Source organism: Mesoplodon densirostris, chromosome 7, assembly GCF_025265405.1.
Source record: "Mesoplodon densirostris isolate mMesDen1 chromosome 7, mMesDen1 primary haplotype, whole genome shotgun sequence".
In the NCBI taxonomy this organism is placed as follows: Eukaryota; Metazoa; Chordata; class Mammalia; order Artiodactyla; family Ziphiidae; genus Mesoplodon; species Mesoplodon densirostris.
This window is the reverse complement of record NC_082667.1, coordinates 7,930,942-7,954,912: the sequence shown is the minus strand read 5'-3', so window position 1 is coordinate 7,954,912 and position 23,971 is coordinate 7,930,942. Positions and strand designations below refer to the sequence as shown.

Here is a 23,971-nt window from a genome sequence, read left to right as displayed (position 1 = left end):
TTCCTGCGAAGCTGGGGGAACCCAGGGCTCTGGCGGAACCTCTTCGCTCGGGGAGGAAAGGTGCGGGGGAACTCCAGTCTCGAAGGACCCAGGGCTGCAGGGGGACGTTTCACCTGGAGGACTGCCTTGTTTCAACAACAACTTTATGGCTCCCGGAAGTACCTCCTCCCTATCCCCTGCCCAGCCTCACGCCTGTGGGCTGCACTTGGAGCCATGGCGGCGGCAGCCGTAGGACGGGGCCTGGGCTCTGGACCTGGGGACTCCCCAGAGGGGCCCGAGGCGGAGGCTCCGGAGCGTCGGCGGAAGGCGCACGGGATGCTGAAGCTTTACTACGGCCTCTCGGAGGTGGAGGCAGCGGGGCGCCCTGCGGGGCCGGACCCCTTGGACCCTACAGATCTCAATGGGGCGCACTTCGACCCGGAAGTGTATCTGGACAAGGTGTGTGTATCGGGAGGGGGAACAGGCCCCCGATATGTTGCACCCCACATCACGCCTGCGACTTTGTTGCGGGGGGGAGGGTGGGGCTAGGGAAGAGGTGTTCATAAAAGCAGGCTGACCCTGGGCCGGGCAATAGGGGCAGAGCTGGAAGATAAGGGGTCGTGGGCAGACTTGGACTGGCCTGAGATGGTGCGAAGTCTGAGGTCTCCTGGGCTGATGTTCTGATAGACCCGATATAGGGGGCGTGGCCCAGGCGCTGACAGGCATAGGACTGGGCCTTGGTTGCATCTGAGTATTTCAAATGCCGACAAACCCCAAATAGGGTCTGACCTGGTAACTCCTGATCTATGCCACTTATAGGTTCCTTGTCTGAGATTCCTGACAGGGGTGGGATCAGGGTTTTTTTGCACCAAAAGCCTACCAGTTAGGGGCAAGGCTGGAGGACATGAGTGCCCCCTGTCCTGGATACTAACCATCTAATTTCCTCCAGCTGCGAAGAGAGTGCCCACTGGCCCAGCTGATGGACAGTGAGACGGACATGGTGCGGCAGATCCGGGCTCTAGACAGCGACATGCAGACCCTGGTCTATGAGAACTACAACAAGTTCATCTCAGCCACAGGTGATTCCTACTGGGGCACACTCCTCACAGTCCCACATCCCCCAGTTTCTCCTGTGTTGGGGAAGCCAGCAGAGGATTTAGACAGAGCAGACCCAAATTCTAGTCCTGCCCTGACACTAATCCACTCTCATCTTTCTCTCTCAGAGCTTTCGTGGTTTGATGACTATTGAGGTGATAACTGTTCTCAGAGGGTTGTTTTGAGGACCAAAGGGGAGAAAAGGACAAAATGAAATTTTAAAAAGAAATGAATTTACCTGAAGCACTTAGAATCTCTGATACTAAGGACGCCTCAGTAATGGTTAGTTTCTCTCATTGGTGGTAGCTTTCTTCTCTGGTTCAGGTCTTTCTCGAGAATGGGCTTATCTCTCTCTCTTTCACTCTCTTTTTTTTTCCTTTCTTTTCTTCCTTTCTGTGTCTCCTTCTTTCCTTCCTTCCTTCCCCTTTCCCCTTTTCCCTTTCTCTCTTTTTAAATGAAGCAAAGATAGAAAATGTATGACATTAAGGGACAAACATCATATAAAGGGTTTTTTTTTCCCTTCTGTCCCCTTTATTCTCTATTCAAGATGGTACTAGACAATGTTCAGTATCATCCACACTAGCTTCTGTCCTGAGTTGGTGAAATGCACTGTTCAGATTTTTGGGACCCACATGTACTTAGTCCTAGAGGCAGATCCTGCAGGTCTACCTGCAGTCTATGGGAATGTCTGTCCTCTGAGTGAGATGAAATGAACAGAAGAATGGGGTGACCTGACTGTTGTTTTAAAAGGATCCCTCTGTCCACTTGTTGAGAGTGGACTATAGGGAGGCAAGGATGGCAGAGACACCCATTAGGAGGCTATTATAACTGTCCAGGCAAGATGCTGGTTGTATGGACCAGGGTGGTAACCGTGGAAAAGTAGAATGGCTCAAGATTCTTAAAAATTTGTTAGTTGAGGGATCTGGAATTCAGAGAAGGCTGGAACTTGAGGTACATGGAACAAGATGAGATCTCCTGGGGGGAGTGTACAGAGAGAAGAAGTCTGAGGACTGAAGCCTGGTGCATCCTAACATTCAGAAGTCATGAAAAGAAGGAAAATTTCACAAATCTTCTTTCTCAAAGAAACAAACATTTGGGAAAGTTTGAGAACAATGCAGACCATGGGTGTCTTAGAAGATAAATGAAGAAGGCATTCCAAGAAATGGAATTGATAAGCTTGACCAATACATTAGCTCATGGAGTGCTCATCAGTGGTACAAGAGAGGGAAAAACTGCAGAAGCAAAGTCCTCAGGAAAGAGGGAGGGGATTGAGCAGTGCACACTGGAGAGGCTGGCCTTAACAGAAGGTCAAGAGCTCATCTACTGTAGCAGGAGGGAAAGCAGACTGTGGGCAGAGCCAGTCAGGTGGATAGGTGTGGTAGAGTTTAACTAGAGACCTTTCAGAACACATTAAGGAATTTTCCATTTATCTAAAGAGTACTTAGCTAATCAAAGTGTTTAGACAAATGAGTGATGTGATTTGTGTTTTGAAAAGATCCCTCTTGTCCCTAGCTACATTGAAAGGAATAGATTGGAGAGGTGGCTGGAGTGAGGCCATTTCAGTAGTCCAGACCAGAGATTCTTGGAGCTAACACCAGGATGATAATGGACAGGTGGACAGTGATGAGTAAATTGAGAAGTGTTAGTGGGCAACATTGACAGGACATGGTGTTGAGGAGCTTTGGGTGTACAGAATGACCCAAGTTTCAACTTGAACACTGGATGGTGGATGTGGTGCCCAAGAAACTGCAAGAAGATCAGGTGTAGGAAAAGGAACATAATGAGCTAGGTTTTGTTTTGTTATGTTTTTTTAAGGGGAGCAAGGCATGAAATAAACCTGGATGAGCCTGTGGGGCCAGATCATGAAGGCCTCTATAGACAAAATAAGAAGGATTTTGGTCTTAATCATAAGAACTCTAGAGATCCATGTCAGATAATCACAGCATCTCAGTATGGAAGGAAGCTTGAGAGGGTCTAGTCCAATCCATCTCTTCTTTCCTCAGAGTATCTCTAAGGAGTGGCCTTCTGACTCAAGCTAGAAGTGGGGAACCTTTACCTAGTGGTGAGAACTCATAACTCTTTGAAAGAACTTTGAGGCTAAGGGAGCTAGGTTTTGAAGTTTTGAAGCTGTGCATAAGGAGCTAACAAGAAGGCAGATGCATATGTGGCTCTGGAGCTCAGAAGAGAGATCTGAGCTAGAGGAATAAGCTGCCTTGGAGGCAGCTGTGAAGAGGAGGAGAGTTTAAAGGGAAGTGTGGGCAGGGTTGCTCAAGAATGGGGTAGAGCCTGAGAAAAGGAGAGAGCCCAGGACAGAGCTTGGAGGAATGCCTCCCTTTGATGGCCATGGGGAGGAGGAGGGTGAGCCTGTGATGGAGACAGGAGTGATCATAGAGGGAGAGTGGTGTCAGTATGAATATATGTTAATTCAACTGATTCATTCATTTATTCAATCGCTTGTCAAATATTTGTCTGTGTGCCAAGTACTATTCTAGGCACCAGGGATATAGCAGTAAATAAGACAGTTTCTCAGCTGTCACAGAACATACATTCTAGAGAAAGAGATAGATAATGAAGAAAGAAAATAAGATCAGTTCACTTCAACAAGAGCTCTGTAGAAAATGAAACAGGATAATATATTAGAGAGTGGGTGGTTGGGACTGATATAGAGAGAGTGGCAGAGAAAGGCTTTTCTGAAGAGGTCACAGTTAAGGTGAATGATGAAAAGTTGATGATGGGAGGATTTGGGGGCAGAGTGGCCCAGGCTGAGGAAACAACTGTGCAAAGGCCCTGGAAACTCTATGACCAGAGCAGGGAGAGCAAGAGTGTGGGGGTGAAGGGAGCGGGGTCTGACTGCAGAGGATATACAACAGGGGTGGTGAGGTTTTTCTTTTCTTTTCTTTTCTTTTTTTTTTTTTTAGGTTTTTCTGAAAGGACCAAAAAGTAAATATTTTAGGCTTTGTGGGCCATCTGGTTTCTGTCACAACTACTTATCTCTGCCATTATCATGAAAGCAACTACAGACAGTATAAATGAATGAGCATGGCTGTATTCCAGCAAAACTCATTTACAAAAACAGCCCTGGCATCCAGAGTGACATCAGCAAAAATAGTGGAGTAAGTGCATTTGAAAATATCCCCTCCATAAAAGCAACCCTAAAACTGGCGAAAATGGTTAGAATAAGCTTTCTTAGAACTCTGGAAAGTAACCAAAGGTGTGCAGCAATCAGAGGAGCATTTATTCAAGAAAAAGAGCTGAATCATGGTAAAAATAATGAATCCTATGGTATTTTACCTTGTCCTAGCCTCACCATTTCCTCTCCACCTTAGCAGTAGCCTGAAAAATAGCCCATACTCCTAATACTAGAGGGAGCAGAACAAAGCTGGAGTTCTTTCAAAGCCTCATGCCCAAAGAATTGTCATTATTTAACCTGTCTGGTGGTTTCCTAAAACAGTCCACCCCATAGGTTTGTCTTGACCTGGAGGTCACCCAGTGCTAAAAGTCTCTCACCAGGGCTTCCCTGGAGGTGCAGTGGTTGAGAGTCTACCTGCCGATGCAGGGGACACAGGTTTGTGCCCCGGTCCAGGAAGATTCCACATGCCACAGAGTGGCTAGGCCCGTGAGCCATGGCCACTGAGCCTGCGCGTTCAGAGCCTGTGCTCCGCAACAGGAGAGGCCACAACAGTGAGAGGCCCGCGTACCGCAAAAAAAAAAGAAAAAAAAAAAAGTCTCTCACCAGAGTTGTTTGTCAAAAACAATTACAAGCAAATGGTGTGTCTGTCTGAAGTGATAGGTAACACTTGGGCAAACAATAGTACTAACCCAAAAGCTTAAAAGGAAAAGCTGAGGAATGAGATGTCTCTAGGGGCTTTGACAAGCTCTGACACATTATTAGGAATCTTGAAGGCCACAAATGTGTAGGGTAGTACACATACTTAAGAAAGACCTGAGAGACTTCCTTGGTGACGCAGTGGTTAAGAATCCGCCTGCCAATGCAGGAGACACAGGTTCGAGCCCTGACCCAGGAAGATCCCACATGCCGCAGAGCAACTAAGCCCGTGTGCCACAACTACTGAGCCTGCGCTCTAGAGCCCACGAGGCACAATTACTGAGCCCGTGTGCCACCACTACTGAAGCCCATATGCCTAGAGCCTGTGCTCCCAACAAGAAAAGCCACCACAATGAGAAGCCTGTGCACCACAATGAAGAGTAGCCCCCCCTCGCCACAACCAGAGAAAAGCCCGCATACAGCAAGGAAGACCCAACGCAGCCCAAAATAAAATAAATAAATTTTTAAAAAATCCACCTGCCAGTGTAGGGGACACGGGTTCGAGCCCTGGTCTGGGAAGATCCCACATGCTGTGGAGCAGCTAAGCCCCTGCGCCCCAACTACTGAGCCTGCGCTCTAGAGCCTGCAAGCCACAGCTACTGTGTCCACGCACCCTGGAGCCTGTGCTCAGCAACAAAGAGAAGCCACCGCAATGCGAAGCCCACGCACCACAGCAAAGAGTAGCTCCTGCTTGCTGCAACTAGAGAAAGCCTGTGCACAGCAATGAAGACCCAACACAGCCAAAAATAAATGAATGAATGAATGAATGAATGAATGAATGAATAAATAAATAAAATGTATAAAAAAAAAAAGAAAAGAAAGAAAGAAAGACCTGAGAACGTCCTAAGCTCTCACTTCTGGCTTCCTTCAGGCTCAGTGCAAGCAGGAAGTGAAGGTTAAGGGAGAGTTGTAAACCTCCTGGCTGAGTGTTTAAGGTATGCCCCAACACACACACACACACACACACACACACGCACACACACAGCCCCTCAGTAAATACTAGGAGATTTATTAGTACTAGATATTTAAGGAGATCCTTGTCCAGTCATTAGCTAATCACTAAGCTAACCAAGTAAAGGTTTCAGTGGCTATACACAACAAAGAATACAAACTTTGCAGAGTTGGTTCAGAAACTAATTAGTACAGGTTTAGTAACTCTGAAAAATAATTAGACAAACAATAGCAACAAGCAGCAATAAGAAACCCTGGGGAGGAGAGAGGATCTGATTTCTAGAGTTGCCATGTTATATCAATATTATCTAACATGTCTGTTTTTTCAATAAAAATTTATGAGACATGCAAATAAAGTAGAAAATCTGACCCATACACAAGAAAAAGCAGTAGAAACTGTCCCTGAAGAAGCCCAGACATTGAATTTACTACGTAAAGATTTAAATCCACTATTTTAAATATGTTCAAAGACCTACAGGAACCTGTATCTAAAGAACTAAAGGAAGGCATAAGAATGTTTCACCAAATACAGAATATCAAAGAGAAGAAATTATTTAACAAAAGAACCAACTAGAAATGATGAAGTACCACAATGAAAATGAAAAATTCACTAGAGGGTCTCTAACAGATTTGAACAAGCAGAGAAAGAATCAGCAAACTTCAGGATAGGTCAGTTGAAATTATTCAGTGTGAGGAATAGAAAGAAAAAAGGATGAAGAAAATTGAACAGAGCCTTAGAGACATGTGGGACACCAAGTGTACCCACATATGCATAATGGGAAGAGTGAGAGGAGAGAGAAAGTAGCAGAAGGAATATATGAAGAAATAATGGCCCAAACCTACCCAAATTTACTGAAAAACATTAATCTACACATCCAAGAAGCACAACAAACTCCAAGTGGGATAAATGCAGGGAGATTCACACCTAGGCATATCACATTGAAACTGTTAAAAAAAAGGAGAAACTTGAAAGCATCAAGAGAAAAGTGACTCATCACATACAAGTGATACTCAGTAAGATTAACAGCTGATTTCCTGTCAGAAACCGTGGAGGTCAGAAGGCAGTGGATTCACATTTCAAAGTGCTGAATGAAAAAAATGTCAACCAAGAATTCTATACCCAGTAAAAATATCCTGTAAAAAAGAAAGAGAGGGACTTCCTTGGTGGCACAGTGGATAAGACTCCAAGCTCCCAATGCAGGGGGCCCGGGTTCGATCCCCGGTCAGGGAACTAGATCCCACATGCATGCCATAACTAAGAGTTTGCATGCCACAACTAAGGAGCCCACATGCCTCAACAAAGGAGCTGGTGAGTGGCAACTAAAGGAGCCCTGGAGCCACAACTAAGGAGCCCACCTGCCGCAACTAAGGAGCCCACATGCTGCAACTAAGACCCGGTGCAACTAACTAACTAACAATAAATAAATATTTTAAAAAAAGAAATTAAGACATTTGCAGTTAAGTAAAAACTGAGAGAGTTCATTATTAGCAGATCTTTACAAGTAAAACTAATTTATTAATAGTTATATATAACAGCAAGTTTAACTGGTTAATACTAGGCAATATTTATTGAGTGTTTAATATAAAACTACACTGATTGAACTGCTTACATATATTAATTAATTTAATTCTTACACATCTATGAAGTAGTTAACTATATCTCCATTTTACAGATAGGGAAACTGAGGTAATGGGATGCTAAATAACTTGGTCAAAGTGTTATAGATAAGACATAATGTTTAATGCCTTGTTTCAAACTCAAAACAAGTCCAAAAATCACTTTTAAAAATCAGATTTTTTGTTCTAGTACCTGTAGTAGCTTTTGAAAGAACTGCATTTCTATAAAAGACAAACATTATGCATAATAAATAAATCCCTAAATGAATAAGTTTTATGTTAGACTATTGTTTAACAAGTGAAAAATAAAATCATAACAATCAGAGAGTAGACAAATAGACTAAAAAAATACTGCCATAAAGGAGAAATAATAATTCAAGAAAATCTAGTAACCTGGGACTACTTGGTATAGGAACCAAGAGCTCTGTCAACATCTGCAGTCACTGGCAAATCATTATCTTTGCAAAAAGTTTATAAAGTTTATCCAGAGTTAAGAAAACAGTCTAAATTACATCCACAATATTATATTTAAGAAAATAGAGGCAAGGTTTATATATTCAAAGCATATTTAATGAAAACCCCTGCCACTCACTTCCTACAGGGGAAAAAAATCCTTAGTATTTGTGTGAGTGTCCTATGGTTGCTATAACAAACTGTCACAATTTTGGTGGCTTAAAATAACAAATTAAAAAAATATAACAGAAATTATGGTCTCATAGTTCTGGAGGCCAGAAGTTCAAAATCAAGTTGTCAGCAGGGCTGCACTCCCTTCAAAGGCTCTAGGGGAGAATCTTTCATGCCTCTTCCAGGTTCTGGTTGACTTAAAACATTTCTTGCAGTTGCACCCCTCTAATCTCTGTCTCCACATGGCCTTCTCCTGTGTCTGTGTCTTTATTTCTTCAATGTCAAGTGACAGTGAGGTGGCTAGATGATAGGTCAGATTTTGCCCTCTAGTCCCATTAGTTGTGGCTGGGAGTGAAGAGGTGGCAGTCGATGACTTTATGGTATAAAACCTTTCTGTTGCAGAAGAGAGACTTGTGGATCAGGAATTGGAATATGGCCAGGGCAGGTAACAATGCTTTGACACCTGCTAGTCTTGGAGGGTCTCCTGCTAAGGTGGGGGCCGGCTTTGGCTCACTGCAGGGACAAGGACACTGGCAGTGGCAGTTCTTACTGGCGTGAGCCCTCGTGAAGGCTGCTCTTTTCTCACCAATATCTGGCCCCACATAACAACCTGTAGGCTTCTGTAAATCGAATAGAATTGAGTCCAGAAATAAACCTGTACATCTGTGGTCAGTTAATTTTTTTATAAGGATGCCACAGTTATTCAACAGGGAGAATAGGTTTTTCAACACATGGTTGGGATACCTGGATAGCCATATCAAAAGATTGACATTGGATCCCTACCTCACACGCTCTACAAAAATTGACTCAAAATGGATCATAGACCTAAATATAACAGCTAAAACTAAACACTCGTAGAAGAAAACATGGGTGCAAATCTTCATGTCCATGGATTAGACAAGAGTTTGTTAGATATGACACTGTGATTTGTGATTTATAATAAGAAATATACATTTGGTCTTTGTCTACCATCCCTGGCATAGCTCCTAACCCCTTGTAATTTCCTATATAAGAGCCTTGTTAACAATATTGAGTTTTGTTCCCAGTTCCTGAAATAGCTCTAGTGAAATAAAGTGATATGGATGTCTTTGGGTATTTATATAACAAGCCCTGTTCAACCACACCTGAGTTTAGATTAATGAGGTGATCTTTGGAAAACTCCTAGATAACCCATGGATGGGGGCACGTTGCCAGCAGAACCAACCATGTGATTAGAGGGTTGGAACTTTCAGCCCCACCCCCCAGACCTCCAGGAAGGGGAGAGGGGCTGGGGATTGGATTCAGTCACCAGTGGCTCATGGTTTAATCAGTTATGTCTATGTAGTGAAGTCTCCATAAACACCCAAAAGGATGGGTTGGTGAACCATGTGGAGGTGTTGGGAAAGTAGCATGCCCAAAGAGGACGTGGAAACTCTATACTCCTTCCCACATACCTTGCCCTATACATCTCTCCCATCTAGCCGTTCCTGAGTTGTTTCCTTTTGTAATAAAACAGTAATCTAGTAAGTAAACTGTTTTCCTGAGTTTGCTGAGCTGCTCTAACAAATTAATTGAACCTGAGGAGGGGGTCATGGGAACCTCCAATTTAGAGCCAATCAGTCAGAATCATAGCTGACAACCTGGACTTGTGATTGAAATCTAAAGTGAGGGAAGATAGTTTTGTGGGACTGAGTCCTTAACCTATGAGATCTGATACCAACTCCCTGTAGATGGTGTCAGAATTAAGTTAAATCATAGGATGCCCAGCTGATGTCACAGAATTGCTTGATGAGTGGAAAAGCCACACATCTCGTGTCAGATGTGAAGTAGTGTTGAGAGTAAAGACACACAGGAGGGCCTCCCTGGTGGCGCAAGTGGTTGAGAGTCTGCCTGCCGATGCAGGGGATACAGGTTCGTGCCCCGGTCTGGGAGGATCCCATATGCCGCGGAGCGGCTGGGCCCGTGAGCCATGGCCGCTGAGCCTGCGCGTCCGGAGCCTGCGCGTCCAGAGCCTGTGCTCCGCAACGGGGGAGGCCACAACAGTGAGAGGCCCGCATACCGCAAAAAAAAAAAAAAGACACACAGGAGTGGGTTTTTACTTTATAGACACCAAAAGCACAAGTAATCAAAGGAAAAAAATTGGATAAATTGAACTTAATCAAAATTAAAATCTTGTGCTTCAAAGGACACTATAGAGAAAGTGAAAGGACAGCTCACAGAATGGGAGAAAATATTTGCAAATCATATAGCTAATAAGGGTCTAATGTCCAGAATATGTAAAGAACTTTGATTAAGTCAGCACTAAAAAGACAACCCTGTTTAAAAATGGGCAGGGGCTTCCCTGGTGGCGCAGTTGTTAAGAGTCTGCCTGCCAGTGCAGAGGACATGGGTTCAAGCCCTGGTCCGGGGAGATCCCACATGCTGCGGAGCAACTAAGCCCGTGCACCACAGCTACTGAGCCTGCGCTCTAGAGCCCACGAGCCACAACTACTGAGCCCACATGCTACAACTACTGAAGCCCACGCACCTAGAGCCCGTGCTTTGCAACAAGAGAAGCCACCGCAATGAGAAGCCTGTGCACCACAACGAAGAGTAGTCCCTGCTCACCGCAACTAGAGAAAGCCCGCACGCAGCAATGAAGACTCAATGCAGCCGAAAATAAATAAGTAAAATAAATAATTTTTTTAAATGGGCAAAAGATTTGAATAGACATTTCTCCAAAGAAGATATACAAATGACCAACGAGCACATGCAGAGGTGCTCAACATCATTAGTTATTAGGGAAATGCAAATCAAAACCACAATGAGATACCACTGCACACCCACTAGGTTTTCCAGAAAACGGAATAAAACAAATGTTGGTGAAGATGTGGAGGACTTGGAACCCTCTACATTTCTGGTGGGAATGCAAAATGGTGTACCCGAAAACAGTTTGGCCATTCTTCAGAAGGCTAAGCATGGAGTTATGAGGCCCAGCAGTTCCACTCCTAGGAATATACCAAAGAGAATTGAAAACATATGTTTACAAAAACACATACACAATTGTTCATAGCAGCATTATTCATGACTGCCAAAAAGTGAAAGCAGTCCAAGTGGCCACCAATTGATGAATGGAAAACAGCTGTGGTCTATCCATACAATGAAATATTATTCTGCCATAAAAAAGCATGATGTACTGATACATGCTGCAACTTTGATGAGCCTTGAAAACATGCTAAGTGAAAGAAGCCAGACACAAAAGGCCACATACTGTGTGTAATTCCATTTATTTTATTTTTTTGGTATTATTATTTATTTATTTTTGACTTCATCGGGTCTTAGTTGTGGCACGCTGGATTTTTGTTGAGGCGTGCACGATTTCTCGTTATGGCGTGTGGGCTCTTCCTTATGGTGCATGGGCTTCTCTCTAGTTGTGGCGTGCGAGTTTTCTCTTCTCTAGTTGTGGTGCACAGGCTCCAGGGCGCGTGGGCTCTGTAGTTGTGGTGCGCGGGTTCCAGAGCATGTGGGCTCTGTAGTTTGTGGCACGTGGGTTTAGTTGCCCCACGGCATGTGGGATCTTAGTTCCCTGACCAGGGATTGAACCCACCTCCCCTGCATTGTAAGGCAGATCCTTTACCACTGGACCACCAGGGAAGTCCCTAATTCCATTTATTTTAAATGTATAGAATAGGCAAATCCATGGAGACAGAAAATAGATGAATGGTTGCCAGGGACGGAGGTGAGAGTGAAATAGGGAGTGACTGCTAAGGGATACAAGGTTTCTTTTTGGGGTGATGAAATATAGAATTGGATCGTAATGTTGGTTGTGCAATCTTGTGAATATAATAAATATACTAAGAACCACTGAATTTTATGCTATGTCAACTATAGCCCAGTTGAAAATCAAAAAGCCAAACAGCTATCAAGCCAGGTTTGACCCGCAGGGTATATAGTTTGCCAACCTTTGGCCTAGACACTGCGTTTGTTTATGTAATAATGCATTTATCTGTTCCAAGATTGGAAACGTCCCAAAGGTTGTATAGTGAAAAACCTCTTCCCATTCCTTTCCCCAGGTAAAGACAAAACAATCTTTAATGGTAAACTTTACTGAAGATTAACAGAAAAGTGCACAGGTCATAGTGGCCAGCTCCTGGAATTTCACAAATGGAACACTTCTGTGCAGTCAGCACCCTGCTCAATCAACAGCATGACCAACAAGGCCCCCTCCAGCCTCCTACCAGTTACCACCCACTCTCCTCCCAAGGAGAGTTTACCCTAGTTGCAAACTACTCATCTTAGCAAGCTTGAAAGAGTTCAGGGATGTACAGTGTAGTCTTTATTACCCAGTGGTGTGGATGTTTTTTGTTTTGCCGTGGTGCAACTTTTATTTCCATTTAAATGACTCTGTGGCTGTGCATTCAACAGCAATGCCACCAGTACTAGGTTTTCTTTTTTTTTTTTTTTTTTTTTGCGGTACGCGGGCCTCTCACTGTTGTGGCCTCTCCCGTTGCGGAGCACAGGCTCCGGACGCGCAGGCTCAGCGGCCATGGCTCACGGTCCCAGCCGCCCTGCGGCATGTGGGATCCTCCCGGACCGGGGCACGAACCCGTGTCCCCTGCATCAGCAGGCGGACTCTCAACCACTGTGCCACCAGGGAAGCCCACTAGGTTTTCTTTTATTCTGCTTTAATGACAACTTAGTTTTTGGATTTTTTTTTCCCTTTGAAAGTCAGATTCAAGTTTCCTTTCTGATGTAGTACCTAAATGTCATGGTCCCAAACACCCACTCCAAAACGAATCTGCTCCTCTGATGGTAGCATTTGACAGCCCTGGAAGGAGGTTGTGTCATAGGTTAAATGGTTTGTAAGCAAAAACAAGAATTCACTGGGGGAAGACGAAACGCCTCATGAACTTCCAAGCCTCTTCATGATCGTCAGCCCGTGAGCCTTCTGGTACCTGAGCTTCCATCTTTTGCCTTTGCTTTGGTTTTATTCAGTTGTTTTTTTTGTTTTGTTTTTTTGGCTGCATTGGGTCTCCGTTGCTGCGCCCGGGCTTTCTCTAGTTGGCCGCAAGTGGGGGCTACTCTTCGTTGCGGTGTCCTGGCTTCTCATTGCAGTGGCTTCTCTTGCTGTGGAGCACGGGCTGTAGGCGCACGGGCTTCAGTAGTTGTGGTGCACGGGCTTAGTTGCTCCAAGGCATGTGGGATCTTCCCGGACCAGGGATCGAACCTGTGTCCCCTGCGTTGGCAGGCAGCTTCTTAACCACTGCGCCACCAGGGAAGTCCCTTTTATTCAGTTTTTAACTGCACGACACTGTCCGTGCTATGTCCATTAATTCATTGTTTGTGAATTGGCAACACAGTCACCATTTTCCAAAAAAATATAAGTAACTCCAACCAGTAGCCCCAAAGAGTAGTACAGATGTTTCATATTATGGGACTTTATTTTTTTAGTTACCTTCATCTCTGTGGAATCTAAGAAGGGTGAATGGTCTTGTCCCATAGACTGTGTTGCTAACATGAGAAGTTCATTTTGTGATTCTTGGTCTACCTCTTCATGTAATTTTTTTAAAAGTCTCTTAATTGTTCTGTAGGTGTTAGCTCTGTGAGTTCTTCTTGTGCATTTTTTGTTTGATTTTTGCCAGCTATTTTTCCCCTGCACACTTGTGTCTGTCTGTTCCTTTTTATTGTCATTGTCATTGATGTTTTTCTCCTCACTTTGCCCAAGTTGGGTTGCTGCCCCAATCCTGCTCAGAGAACATTCCCACAGTCCAGGAGCCACACACAGGCCAGGTGTGGGTGTGCGAAGGCTTAGAAGTGACTGCTGTTAGATATTGCCATATTCTTTTCCACAAAAAATGACCTGTTTGCACAACCACCAGCAAATAGGAAAACAGCTCTTTCCATACACCCTGGCCAACCCTAAGTTACTAAAATTTTCAATCTTTGACAATCTAAAAAGTAGTATCTCTGTAGTTTTTTTTAATAAGATTATTTTTTACATATTTATTTATTTATTTGGTTGCACCAGGTCTTAGTTGCTGCACGTGGGCTCCTTAGTTGCAGCAGGCAGTCTCCTTAGTTGCAGCTCATCAGCTCCTTAGTTGTGACATGCGGGCTTCTTAGTTGTGGCATGTGAACTCTTAGTTGTGGCATGCATGTGGGATCTAGGTCCCTGATCAGGAATCGAACCTGGACCCCTTGCATTGGGAGCGCAGAGCCTTATCCACTGTGCCACCAGGTAAGTACCTCTGTGTAGTTTTAATTTAATTTCTCTTGTGAGGTTGAACATTCTTTGTATGCTTAAGAGCTGTTTGATATCCTTTTCCTATTTTTCTATAGAGTTGTTCTTTTCTTCTTCTTCTTTTTTTTTTTTTGGCCGTGCTGGGCAGTTTTCGGGATCTTAGTTCCCCAGCCCCCAGGGGTTGAACCCAGGCCCCAGCAGTGAAAGTGCCAAGTCCTAACCACTAGACCTCCAAGGAACTCCTGAGTTGTTCTTTTTCATAATGATTTGTAAGAGTTCTTCACATATTAGGGAAAAGTAGCCCTGTATGGTATGATTTGCAGTTCTTTTAAAGTTTGTTTTGATTTAGCTCATGGTGGTTTTTGTTGATCAAACAATTTTATTAATCTCTTCTTTGATAGCTTCTGAGTTTGAGGTGTTTCTAAGCAAGACCTTTTCCATTCCTAATATTATTTTAAAATTCTCCCTGACTTTCTTCATGTACTTTTGTGATGACATTTTAAAATCACATTTAAACTTTGATCCCTCTGCTCTGTGTGTGTATATAAGGTGTGAGGTCTGAGTCCAACTATATTTTTATTTCAAATGGCTTTCCAGTTGTCCCAGCACTATTTAATAATTCATCTTTTCCCCACTGACTTAAAATGTTACCTTTATCATAATAGTAAATTTCTTTATGTTTCTAGATTTTTGAAAAACCTTCTGTTTTGTTCAATTTACCTCTAATTGTCCATGTACCAGTGCCACACACTGTAAGTTACTGTAGCTATAAAACTGCACGTTTTAAATTCTAGTAAGGCTAGTTCCTTCTTTTTCTTTTTCACTTCCAAATTTTAGTTCCCCCTTCTTATTTTTCCACCTGTTCATCAAATTATACTTTTTTTTAAAAAAGGAGAGGGGTCTCTTAAAATTTTACTGGATCAAGTTAAATTTCTAGGGAGAATCAACATCTTAGGTTTTAGGGCTTCCTGTCCAAGAATGTGGTATGTCTTTACACTTCTTCAGGCCTTCTAGTATGTTCCTCAGCTTATAAAGGTTTCTTTATGTAAATGTTGAACATTTCTAGATATTTTGATCTTTTAAAATTACTATTTAAAATGGGTCATTTTCTACTGTATCTTATTAGTATGTGTGAATGTTGTTGCTTAATTCTGTAGATTTTTTATATTAATTTCATGTTCAGTCACCTTACTAAATTCTCTTATTGTTTGTAGTAGTATTTTCAGTGATTTTTTTTAGAGTTTTCAATTTATGCAATTATATCATCTGCAAATAGTGATAATTTTACCTCCTTTACAATTTTTGTATCTCTGTGATGTATTACCTGAGTCTAATTGTGTTGGCTAGTACCCCAGAACAATGTTAGACAGCAGTGGTGATCATGATCCTCCTTGACATGTTTCTGATTTTGATGGGAATTGCTTCTAGTATTGCCTCATTAAACACGATGCTGGTGTTTGGAGGTTAGGGAAATATTCAGCTGTTCATATTTTATTGAGAGTTTTTTTAAAAATCAAGAATAGATGTTGAATTGTCTTTCTTTCATCTCTTAATATGGTGAATTATTATCGAGATCCTCTCATATTGAGCTGTCCTTGCAGTCCTGAAATAAAAACCATTTGGGCATATTTGTCAATTATTCTTTTAATACATTGCTGGATTCTGTTTGTTAATTTATATGTGTATCTCCATTTATTTAATTTATTTAATTAATGTATCTATGCGTCTCAATTCATAAGATATGAATGTGTCACTTTCATTTTTGAGCTATTTTTGTCACATTTTTATATCAGTGTTATGTTTCTTCCACAGAGTTAATGTGAATGCTTTTCTAATTTTCTCTGCTTGAGTACTGCTTACACAGAGCTTTAGAATGAGCTGTCCTTCAGAGCTATGGCAGCACCCCCATGACATCCTCTGGAACCTTTGTGTGGGGGGAAAGGAGAATCTTTCTTTCTTTTTTTTTTTTAATTTTTAAATTTTTGGCTGCATTGGGTCTTCATTGCTGCATGCGGGCTTTCTCTAGTTGCGGTGAGCGGGGGCTACTCTGTTGTGGTGTGGGGGCTTCTTATTGCGGTGGCTTCTCTTGTTGCAGAGCATGGGCTCTAGGTGTGTGGGCTTCAGTAGTTGCAGCATGTGGCCTCAGTAGTTGTGGCTCGTGGCTCTAGAGCACAGGCTCAGTAGTTGTGGTGCACAGGCTTAGTTGCTCCATGGCATCTGGGATCTTTCCGGACCAGGGCTTGAACCCGTGTCCCCTGCATTGGCAGGCAGATTCTTAACCACTGCGCCACCAGGGAAGTCCTGGAGAATCTTTCTTTGACAACATTCTCAATTCTCTCTGTTCATGTATTCTTGCTCTTCTGGAATCCATTTAGGTAAATTCTGGTTTTTTGTGGCAAATTATCCATTTCATCTAGGTTTTCAATTTCTTTACACGGAATTGATCTAAGTTGTATCTTGTGATTTTTAAAATATCTGTGTATTTGTGATTGTTTCTCCCCTTATTTCTTATTTTGTGTATTTTTTTCCCCATTTAAAGATTAGGGTAGCTCACATTTTATATATTTTGTTTTTCATTTTTTTTCAGTGACCCTGATCTTTGATCTATTTATTAGTTCTCGCATTTAAAAAAATAAATTAATTTCTGCTTTTAGCTTTATTAATTCCTTCTTCTTATTATTCTTCTGCTTTCTTTTTCTGGTTTCTTTTGTAGTGCTTTTTCTAACTTCTTGAGTTGAATGTTTATTCTAATTAGTACTGTAAGAATTTAAGACTGATTTCCTCTGAACATTGCTTCAGCTATATCCTATAGGTTCTTATAGTGTTTTCATTGTTGTTATTTTTTACATATACAGAAATTTCAGTTTTGATTTCCTTTTTGATCCAGTAGTTCATAATAATGAGGTTTTCTCTAAATAACGGGATCTCTTTATTTTCTAGTTTTGTTATTAATCTCTAATTTCATTGCATTGTGATCAGGGAATGCTTTCTGTACCATTTAGTTTCTTTTCTTCTGTAAATTTATTGAGATTTTCTTTATGACCTAATATGTGGTAAGGTTTTGGTGTATTTTATGGAATCTTGAAAAGAATAAAAATCAAATAGGTCTTCCGTATTAATGGTATTATTTAGGACTTCTGTAGCTTCATTTGGTTTTTGTCCTTTTGGTCTGTCACGGATTGATGGAAGTGGATTAAAGTCTCCTACAATAGGTATGTTTCTGCTTCATCCTCATTGCTTTCCTTTATGCATATTGATGGTGAGTTCCAGAGTGGAATTAAGGAAATTAGTTGGGAAATGTTAGTAGTAGTTGGACAAGAGATGATGGTGGCTTGGAAAGAAAATGTTGGAGGTAAACCTTATGCAACTTGCCAATGAACTGAATGTAAGGTAAGGGAGAGATAAGAATCAAAGATGACTCTTAAGAAATGGTCAGGAGGGCTTCCCTGGTGGCACAGTGGTTAAGAATCCACCTGCCAATGCAGGGGACATGGGTTCGAGCCCTGGTCCGGGAAGATCCCACATGCCATGGAGCAACTAAGCCCGCAAGCCACAACTACTGAGCCTGAGCTCTAGAGCCTGTGAGCCACAACTACTGAGCCGTGTGCCACAACTACTGAAGCCCGCATGCCTGGAGCCCGTGCTCCACAACAAGAGAAGCCACTGCAATGAGAGGCCTGTGCACCGCAACCAAGAGTGACCCCCGCTCGCCACAACTAGAGAAAAGCCCATGCGCAGCAACGACGACCCAACGCAGCCAAAAATAAATAAATAAAATTAATTAATTAAAAAAATAAGTAAAGAAATAAATGAACAGGAGCCAAAATGGAAAAGGTTAGTGGAGGAACAGGTTTGGGGAAAGTCAAGAATTCTGTTTTACGTATGGACACCAAGGGGGGAAAGTGGTGGGGAAGGGTGGTGGTGGGATGAACTGGGAGATTGGGATTGACATGTATACACTAATATGTATAAAATAGATAACTAATAAGAACCTGCTGTATAAAAATAGAATAAAATTTTAAAAAAATTCTGTTTTCAACATATCATGTTTGAGGTGCCTGTTTGCCATCCACATCAGGGTATTAAAGTAAGTTGTTAGGCAGGGCTTTGGTCAGGACTGGAGGCAGAAACGTCCAAGTCATCACAGCCGTGGGACAGGATGAGACTCCCTCAGGGATCTGTTCACTGCAGGTTTGGAAGGCGTTGATGTTTGCTTGTATTTTCTCTGTGAAGTGTGAATCAGGGTCACCATTTGAGAATTGGGGGCATGTATTGGCGTTTTGAGGACTGAGGACAAAATGTTATTTTGGAAAATGGAAACACAGACTCACTAGAAGGTTTGGAAGGATGGCTGACCTGTGTGCAGTGCTGCTTTGGGACTTAAAGTCCTAACTTTAAAGGGAGGCCAGTTGGTATGATTTTGTGGCTCATTTTCAGCTGTCATTCTTAGGGAGTGGGTTGGTAATTGGGCTTAACCTGTGGTAGGGTTCTGCCGACAAATAATGGGGGCCAGGGGGCAAGAGATGCAAGGGGGCTTGCACATGGGTGCTGATGCTCGTGGAGGACCACAGATTCTAAGAGGTGTGAGGAAGGAAGTGCAGCCATGAGAGGTATTACAAACAGTGACCAAGTGATAGGGTCACTGGGTCTGGAGTTACTGAAAAGGCCAAAGGATTGTTAGAGTGGGGTCAACAGGGTGAATGATCAGAATTACAGAAGGTGGTGAGGCTTGAAGCTGAGGTTTTAGAGGATGCAGTTCTTAGCAAGGGCAGGGAGAGTGTGGCACAGATGAGGCAGATGCAAGAATGGATGGAGTTGAGGAGGTCAGCACACGGAGAGTCAGGAATGTCCAAAGGCTCATCCTTGTGTATGTTGATGTCCACGAGGAGGTGTGGCCGTGATCTGGAACTGAGGGGCGTGGCAAAGAGGACAGTAGGGATGGCAACAAGAAGGGGTGTAGTTTGATGTCATGGTCTTCAAAGAAGCTGGGGTCTCAAAGGGAGGAGGAGTAGAAGCTATCTAGAAGTGTTAAGGGGCCAGGCCCTGAGGCACCTGGGTTGAAAGGAAGAACAGCCTCCTTAGGCAGGTTTCTGTCAGGACAAAAGGGAAAGAACCCTTCAGGGAAGGTCAACCATGTTCCAGAAGGCAGAGTGAAAGGGTTAGGGAGGTCTGGGAAAGAGGTAAGATTGAACAAGTATTTACTGTCTGTCCCATGGCGGGCAGGGTGCTGGGAATGGATGATGCCCTTGGGAACGAGCAGACAGGTCCCTGCCAAGTGCCCTGTGCCCTCCTTTGGATCTGGGCATCTTCTGAGATCAATGACTGCGGCTTCATGGGCATCTCCCCACTGCACCGGGGCTACGGGCACACACGGGGTGCTCAGAAAACGTCTGCTGCACTGACATGACACCTCACCCCCATTTATAGTGACCAAGCACCACTGCAGTCCTTTTCAAGCACCTAATCATCAAAGTGACCCTCGAGGAGTGAGCTCAGGCGCGTTTGGGAAGGGGCGAGTGTGTGTGAGGGCATTTGGACTACCTCTCAAGCTGAGTGTTCTGCCTGCGCCCCGAGTCATCCGCCTTTCCCTCTCTTGCGCCCTTGTCCTTCTAGACACCATCCGGAAGATGAAGAACGATTTCCGGAAGATGGAGGATGAGATGGACCGGTTGGCCACCAACATGGCAGTGATCACGGACTTCAGCGCGCGCATCAGCGCCACGCTGCAGGACCGCCACGAGCGCATCACCAAGCTGGCAGGTGCGGCCCGCCCCAGAGCTGGTGCTAAAGTGGGCCACCCCCAGGGCGTTGGGGCTAACACCACCTCCTCCTGTCCCCCAGGGGTCCACGCGCTGCTACGAAAGCTGCAGTTCCTCTTCGAGCTGCCCTCGCGCCTCACCAAGTGCGTGGAGCTGGGCGCCTACGGGCAGGCGGTGCGCTACCAAGGCCGCGCGCGGGCCGTGCTGCAGCAGTACCAGCACCTGCCCTCATTCCGCGCCATCCAGGACGACTGCCAGGTCATCACGGCCCGCCTGGCCCAGCAGCTACGGCAGCGCTTCAGGTGTGGGCTCTGGGCCCTCATGCCACACCCACTGGTCTCGGGGCCCCCGCCCCGAATTCTGTCTTCTTGCCCTTCACCTCCCTCTCCCTTCCTGCAGGGAGGGTGGCTCTGGCGCCCCTGAGCAAGCTGAGTGCGTGGAGCTGCTGCTGGCCCTGGGCGAGCCTGCGGAGGAGCTGTGCGAGGAGTTCCTGGCTCACGGCCGAGCGCGGCTGGAGGAGGAGCTGAGGAGCCTGGAGGCGGAGCTGGGCCCCTCCCCTCCGGCCCCCGACGTGTTAGAATTCACTGACCGTGGCGGCAGCGGCTTTGTCGGGGGCCTCTGCCAGGTGGCGGCGGCCTACCAGGAGCTGTTTGCGGCCCAGGGCCCGGCGGGTGCCGAGAAGCTGGCAGCCTTTGTGCGGGAGCTGGGCAGCCGCTACTTTGCGCTGGTGGAGCGGCGGCTGGCTCAGGAGCAGGGCGGCAGTGACAATTCCCTGCTCGTGCGGGCACTGGACCGCTTCCACCGGCGCCTGCGGGCGCCCGGGGCCCTGCTGGCCGCTGCTGGGCTGGCAGAGGCCGCCACAGAGATCGTGGAGCGAGTGGCCCGCGAGCGCCTGGGCCAGCACCTGCAGGGCCTGCAGTCAGCTTTCCTGGGCTGCCTGACGGACGTGCGGCAGGCGCTGGCCGCCCCTCGCGTTGCTGGGAAGGAAGGCCCCGGCCTGGCCGAGCTGCTGGCCAACGTGGCCAGCTCCACCCTGAGCCACATTAAGGCCTCACTGGCCTCTGTGCACCTCTTCACTGCCAAGGAGGTGTCTTTCTCCAACAAGCCCTACTTCCGGGTACGATCTTCCCCTGGGCATCCTTTTTCTTTTTTTTTCTTCCTTTTCAGGGCATTCTTCCGTTTATCTTGCATGCAGGTTGGCAGCTACCAGGGCACACAGTCCTTGCCCCAGGCAGTCTGGATGTGGTTTCAGGCTGCCTTGAGGAAGGCTAGCACAGCCTGGAGGGGTGGGGCAGGCTCTGAGGGCATCTGCAAGCAGGGTCCCCAGTGCTGGCTTTGCCCCCCTGCACTCCCTTCCCACAGCAGGGGAGCTGCTCTGGGGTCTGGAATGCGGGGTGAAACTGTCCCTTGGAGAGAGGCCAGGGCACTTCGAGTCCCAGTAGAAGGTCACTAGCAGCCTCTGCCTGGAAGGTTGGACCTGCTGTGTATCTGGGGCGCTCCTCCTCACAGGGCGAGTTCTGCAGCCAGGGTGTCCGTGAGAGCCTCATCGTGGGCTTCATCCGCTCCATGTGCCAGACAGCTCAGAACTTCTGTGATAGCCCCGGGGAGAAGGGGGGTGCCACGCCGCCTGCCCTGCTCCTGCTGCTTTCCCGCCTCTGCCTGGACTACGAGACCGCCACCATCTCCTACATCCTCACCCTCACCGACGAACAGTTTCTGGTGCAGGTGAACAGCTAGCTCAGAGCAGGGTGGGGGGTGGTGATGCTAGGAACACAGGAGGCTGGGCAATGCCCTCATGGTCAGGGCTGCCTGTGCCCAACTCAGCCTGCCCCTTGCCCAGCCTGTGCCCAGCTCCTGGTGGGCAGTGGCTACAGAGCTGCCCCCAGTACCCACTGCCTGTCTGTCCTCTGCATCCCTGGCTCAGGACCAGTCTCCAGTGACACCCGTGAGCACACTATGTGCGGAGGCCAGGGAGACGGCACGGCGGCTGCTAACACACTATGTGAAGGTGCAGGGCCTGGTCATATCGCAGATGCTGCGCAAGAGTGTGGAGACACGGGACTGGCTCAGTACCCTGGAGCCTCGGAACGTGCGTGCTGTCATGAAGCGGGTGGTGGAGGACACGACGGCCATCGACGTGCAGGTGCTGCCCTGGGCTGGCCAGGGGGACTCTGATGTGGGCTGGGGGTGCTGGGGGAACAGCCCTCTGAGGATCATGACAGGAGGGGCCAGGCAGTGCCTGCATCTACGGCCTTCCTCCTCAGCCATGGTGGCATCATCACCCCCATTTCACCTAGAAGGAGGAAGCTGAGGTCCAGAGTCACCCAGGAGATCAGGTCAGGGTTGGCCCTGAAGATTTGGCCTCAGTACCAACTCTTACGTTCCACGCTTGCCCCACTCCACTGGTTCTGTAAATAGTGACTGGGTACCAACTAGGTACAGGCCCTAACTACCCTGTGGTTTTTATAACGGTTGTGATTCTTATAACAAATGAGTGTGTAACTTAGGGCATCCTTGGCCCTTGCCCAGGGCACCTGGTGGGCTGGATGTTCCCCGTGCCCTGGCCTCCTTGCAGTTCCTCCTTCCACCACCAGGTGGGGCTCCTGTATGAGGAGGGTGTTCGCAAGGCCCAGAGCAGCGACTCTAGCAAGAGGACCTTCTCCGTTTACAGCAGCTCTCGGCAGCAGGGCCGTTATGCACCCAGCTACACACCCAGGTCTGGCTGGTCAGGGTGGGCGCAGGGAGGATGGAAAAAGGAGGGCCGGGGTGCAGGGGTGGGCTCTGATTGCTTGTCTCCTCCCATTCAGTGCCCCAATGGACACCAACCTCTTGAGCAACATCCAGAAGCTGTTCTCTGAGCGTATTGACGTGTTCAGTCCTGTGGAGTTCAATAAGGTCCGAAGTCCACAGTGACCCTGCCTTCCCAGGGCCCCTTGGGAAGGTTGGCTGAAGCAGCCCCACATTGTACCAGGGAGCCCTAGGACTCTGACCCCCCTCCCCCCAGTCTCTGTTTCTGAGGGATGTTTCTAGGAGTGAGTGGTCATCTAGAGCCCCGCCATCACCATCTCATAGCCCTCTGCCCTGATCTTGGTGTGCCCTCTGCCCGCGTCTGGGTGATAATCTAGTATACCTCTTGGCCCTTGTCCTTGTCCCCACCATAGCCCTCGGTCCTCCCCAGGGATTCCTAGTCACACCATGGGCCCTGCCCCAACCCAGCCCGTGCTCAGGGACCTGATACTCTCCCTCCAACTTAGTAAGCTTTTCCCCTCCCCATGTCAGTGCTGACCCCCATCTCTGCCTCAGGTTGCTGGGCCCTCCCTGTCTGCTCCCCTCCAGATGATGGGGCCAACCTTGTATGGTCCCTCCCTCTTACCTGGGTCCTGGGACTTTCCACCCCATCACAGCTACTGGCATTTTGCTGTCTCCTTGGCCCCTGCACAGAACGTGGGTGCCCTTCCTCGGGGATCTAGTACCCATCCCCAACAACTGCTGTAGTGGATCTGCATCCCTGTGTCCCTACCTGCAGGTGTCAGTGCTGACCGGCATCATCAAAATCAGCCTGAAGACACTGCTGGAGTGCGTGCGACTGCGCACCTTTGGGCGCTTTGGGCTGCAGCAGGTGCAGGTGGACTGCCACTTTCTGCAGCTCTACCTGTGGCGCTTTGTGGCTGATGAGGAGCTTGTGCACCTGCTGCTGGACGAAGTGGTGGCCTCAGCTGCCCTGCGCTGCCCGGACCCAGTGCCCATGGAACCCAGTGTCGTCGAGGTCATCTGTGAGCGTGGCTAGGCCCGGTCACCCCAATCCACTCATCCCCTGGTGGCCCGCCCTGGTGGCCCTTCCCCTCGGGGCCTGCCTAATAAAGACGTGTTGTCTCCTGCTCCCTGTCGCCTGCCTGGGCGGGGCTTTGTGGGGGAGGGAGG

At 46.6% G+C, this 23,971-nt stretch overlaps 1 protein-coding gene across 1 annotated transcript; it reads left to right on the top strand.

The window, feature by feature from the left end:
- Positions 1–141: 141 nt before the first annotated feature.
- Positions 142–23,922, top strand: VPS51 (VPS51 subunit of GARP complex). Its single transcript, XM_060103067.1, has 10 exons — positions 142–438; positions 929–1,058; positions 19,905–20,051; positions 20,133–20,352; positions 20,450–21,167; positions 21,560–21,775; positions 21,975–22,193; positions 22,645–22,766; positions 22,858–22,945; positions 23,577–23,922. Exons 1-10 carry the CDS (start codon positions 214–216, stop codon positions 23,835–23,837), a joined length of 2,346 nt encoding a protein of 781 aa, XP_059959050.1. The 5' UTR covers positions 142–213; the 3' UTR covers positions 23,838–23,922.
- The last annotated feature ends 49 nt before the right edge of the window (positions 23,923–23,971 follow it).

Coding starts and splice junctions, on each gene's coding strand:
- VPS51 (XM_060103067.1), top strand. CDS start 214: ATGGCGGCGGCAGCCGTAGGACGGGGCCTGGGCTCTGGACCTGGGGAC. Junction 439..928: donor CGGAAGTGTATCTGGACAAG/GTGTGTGTATCG, acceptor AATTTCCTCCAG/CTGCGAAGAGAGTGCCCACT. Junction 21,776..21,974: donor ACGAACAGTTTCTGGTGCAG/GTGAACAGCTAG, acceptor TCCCTGGCTCAG/GACCAGTCTCCAGTGACACC.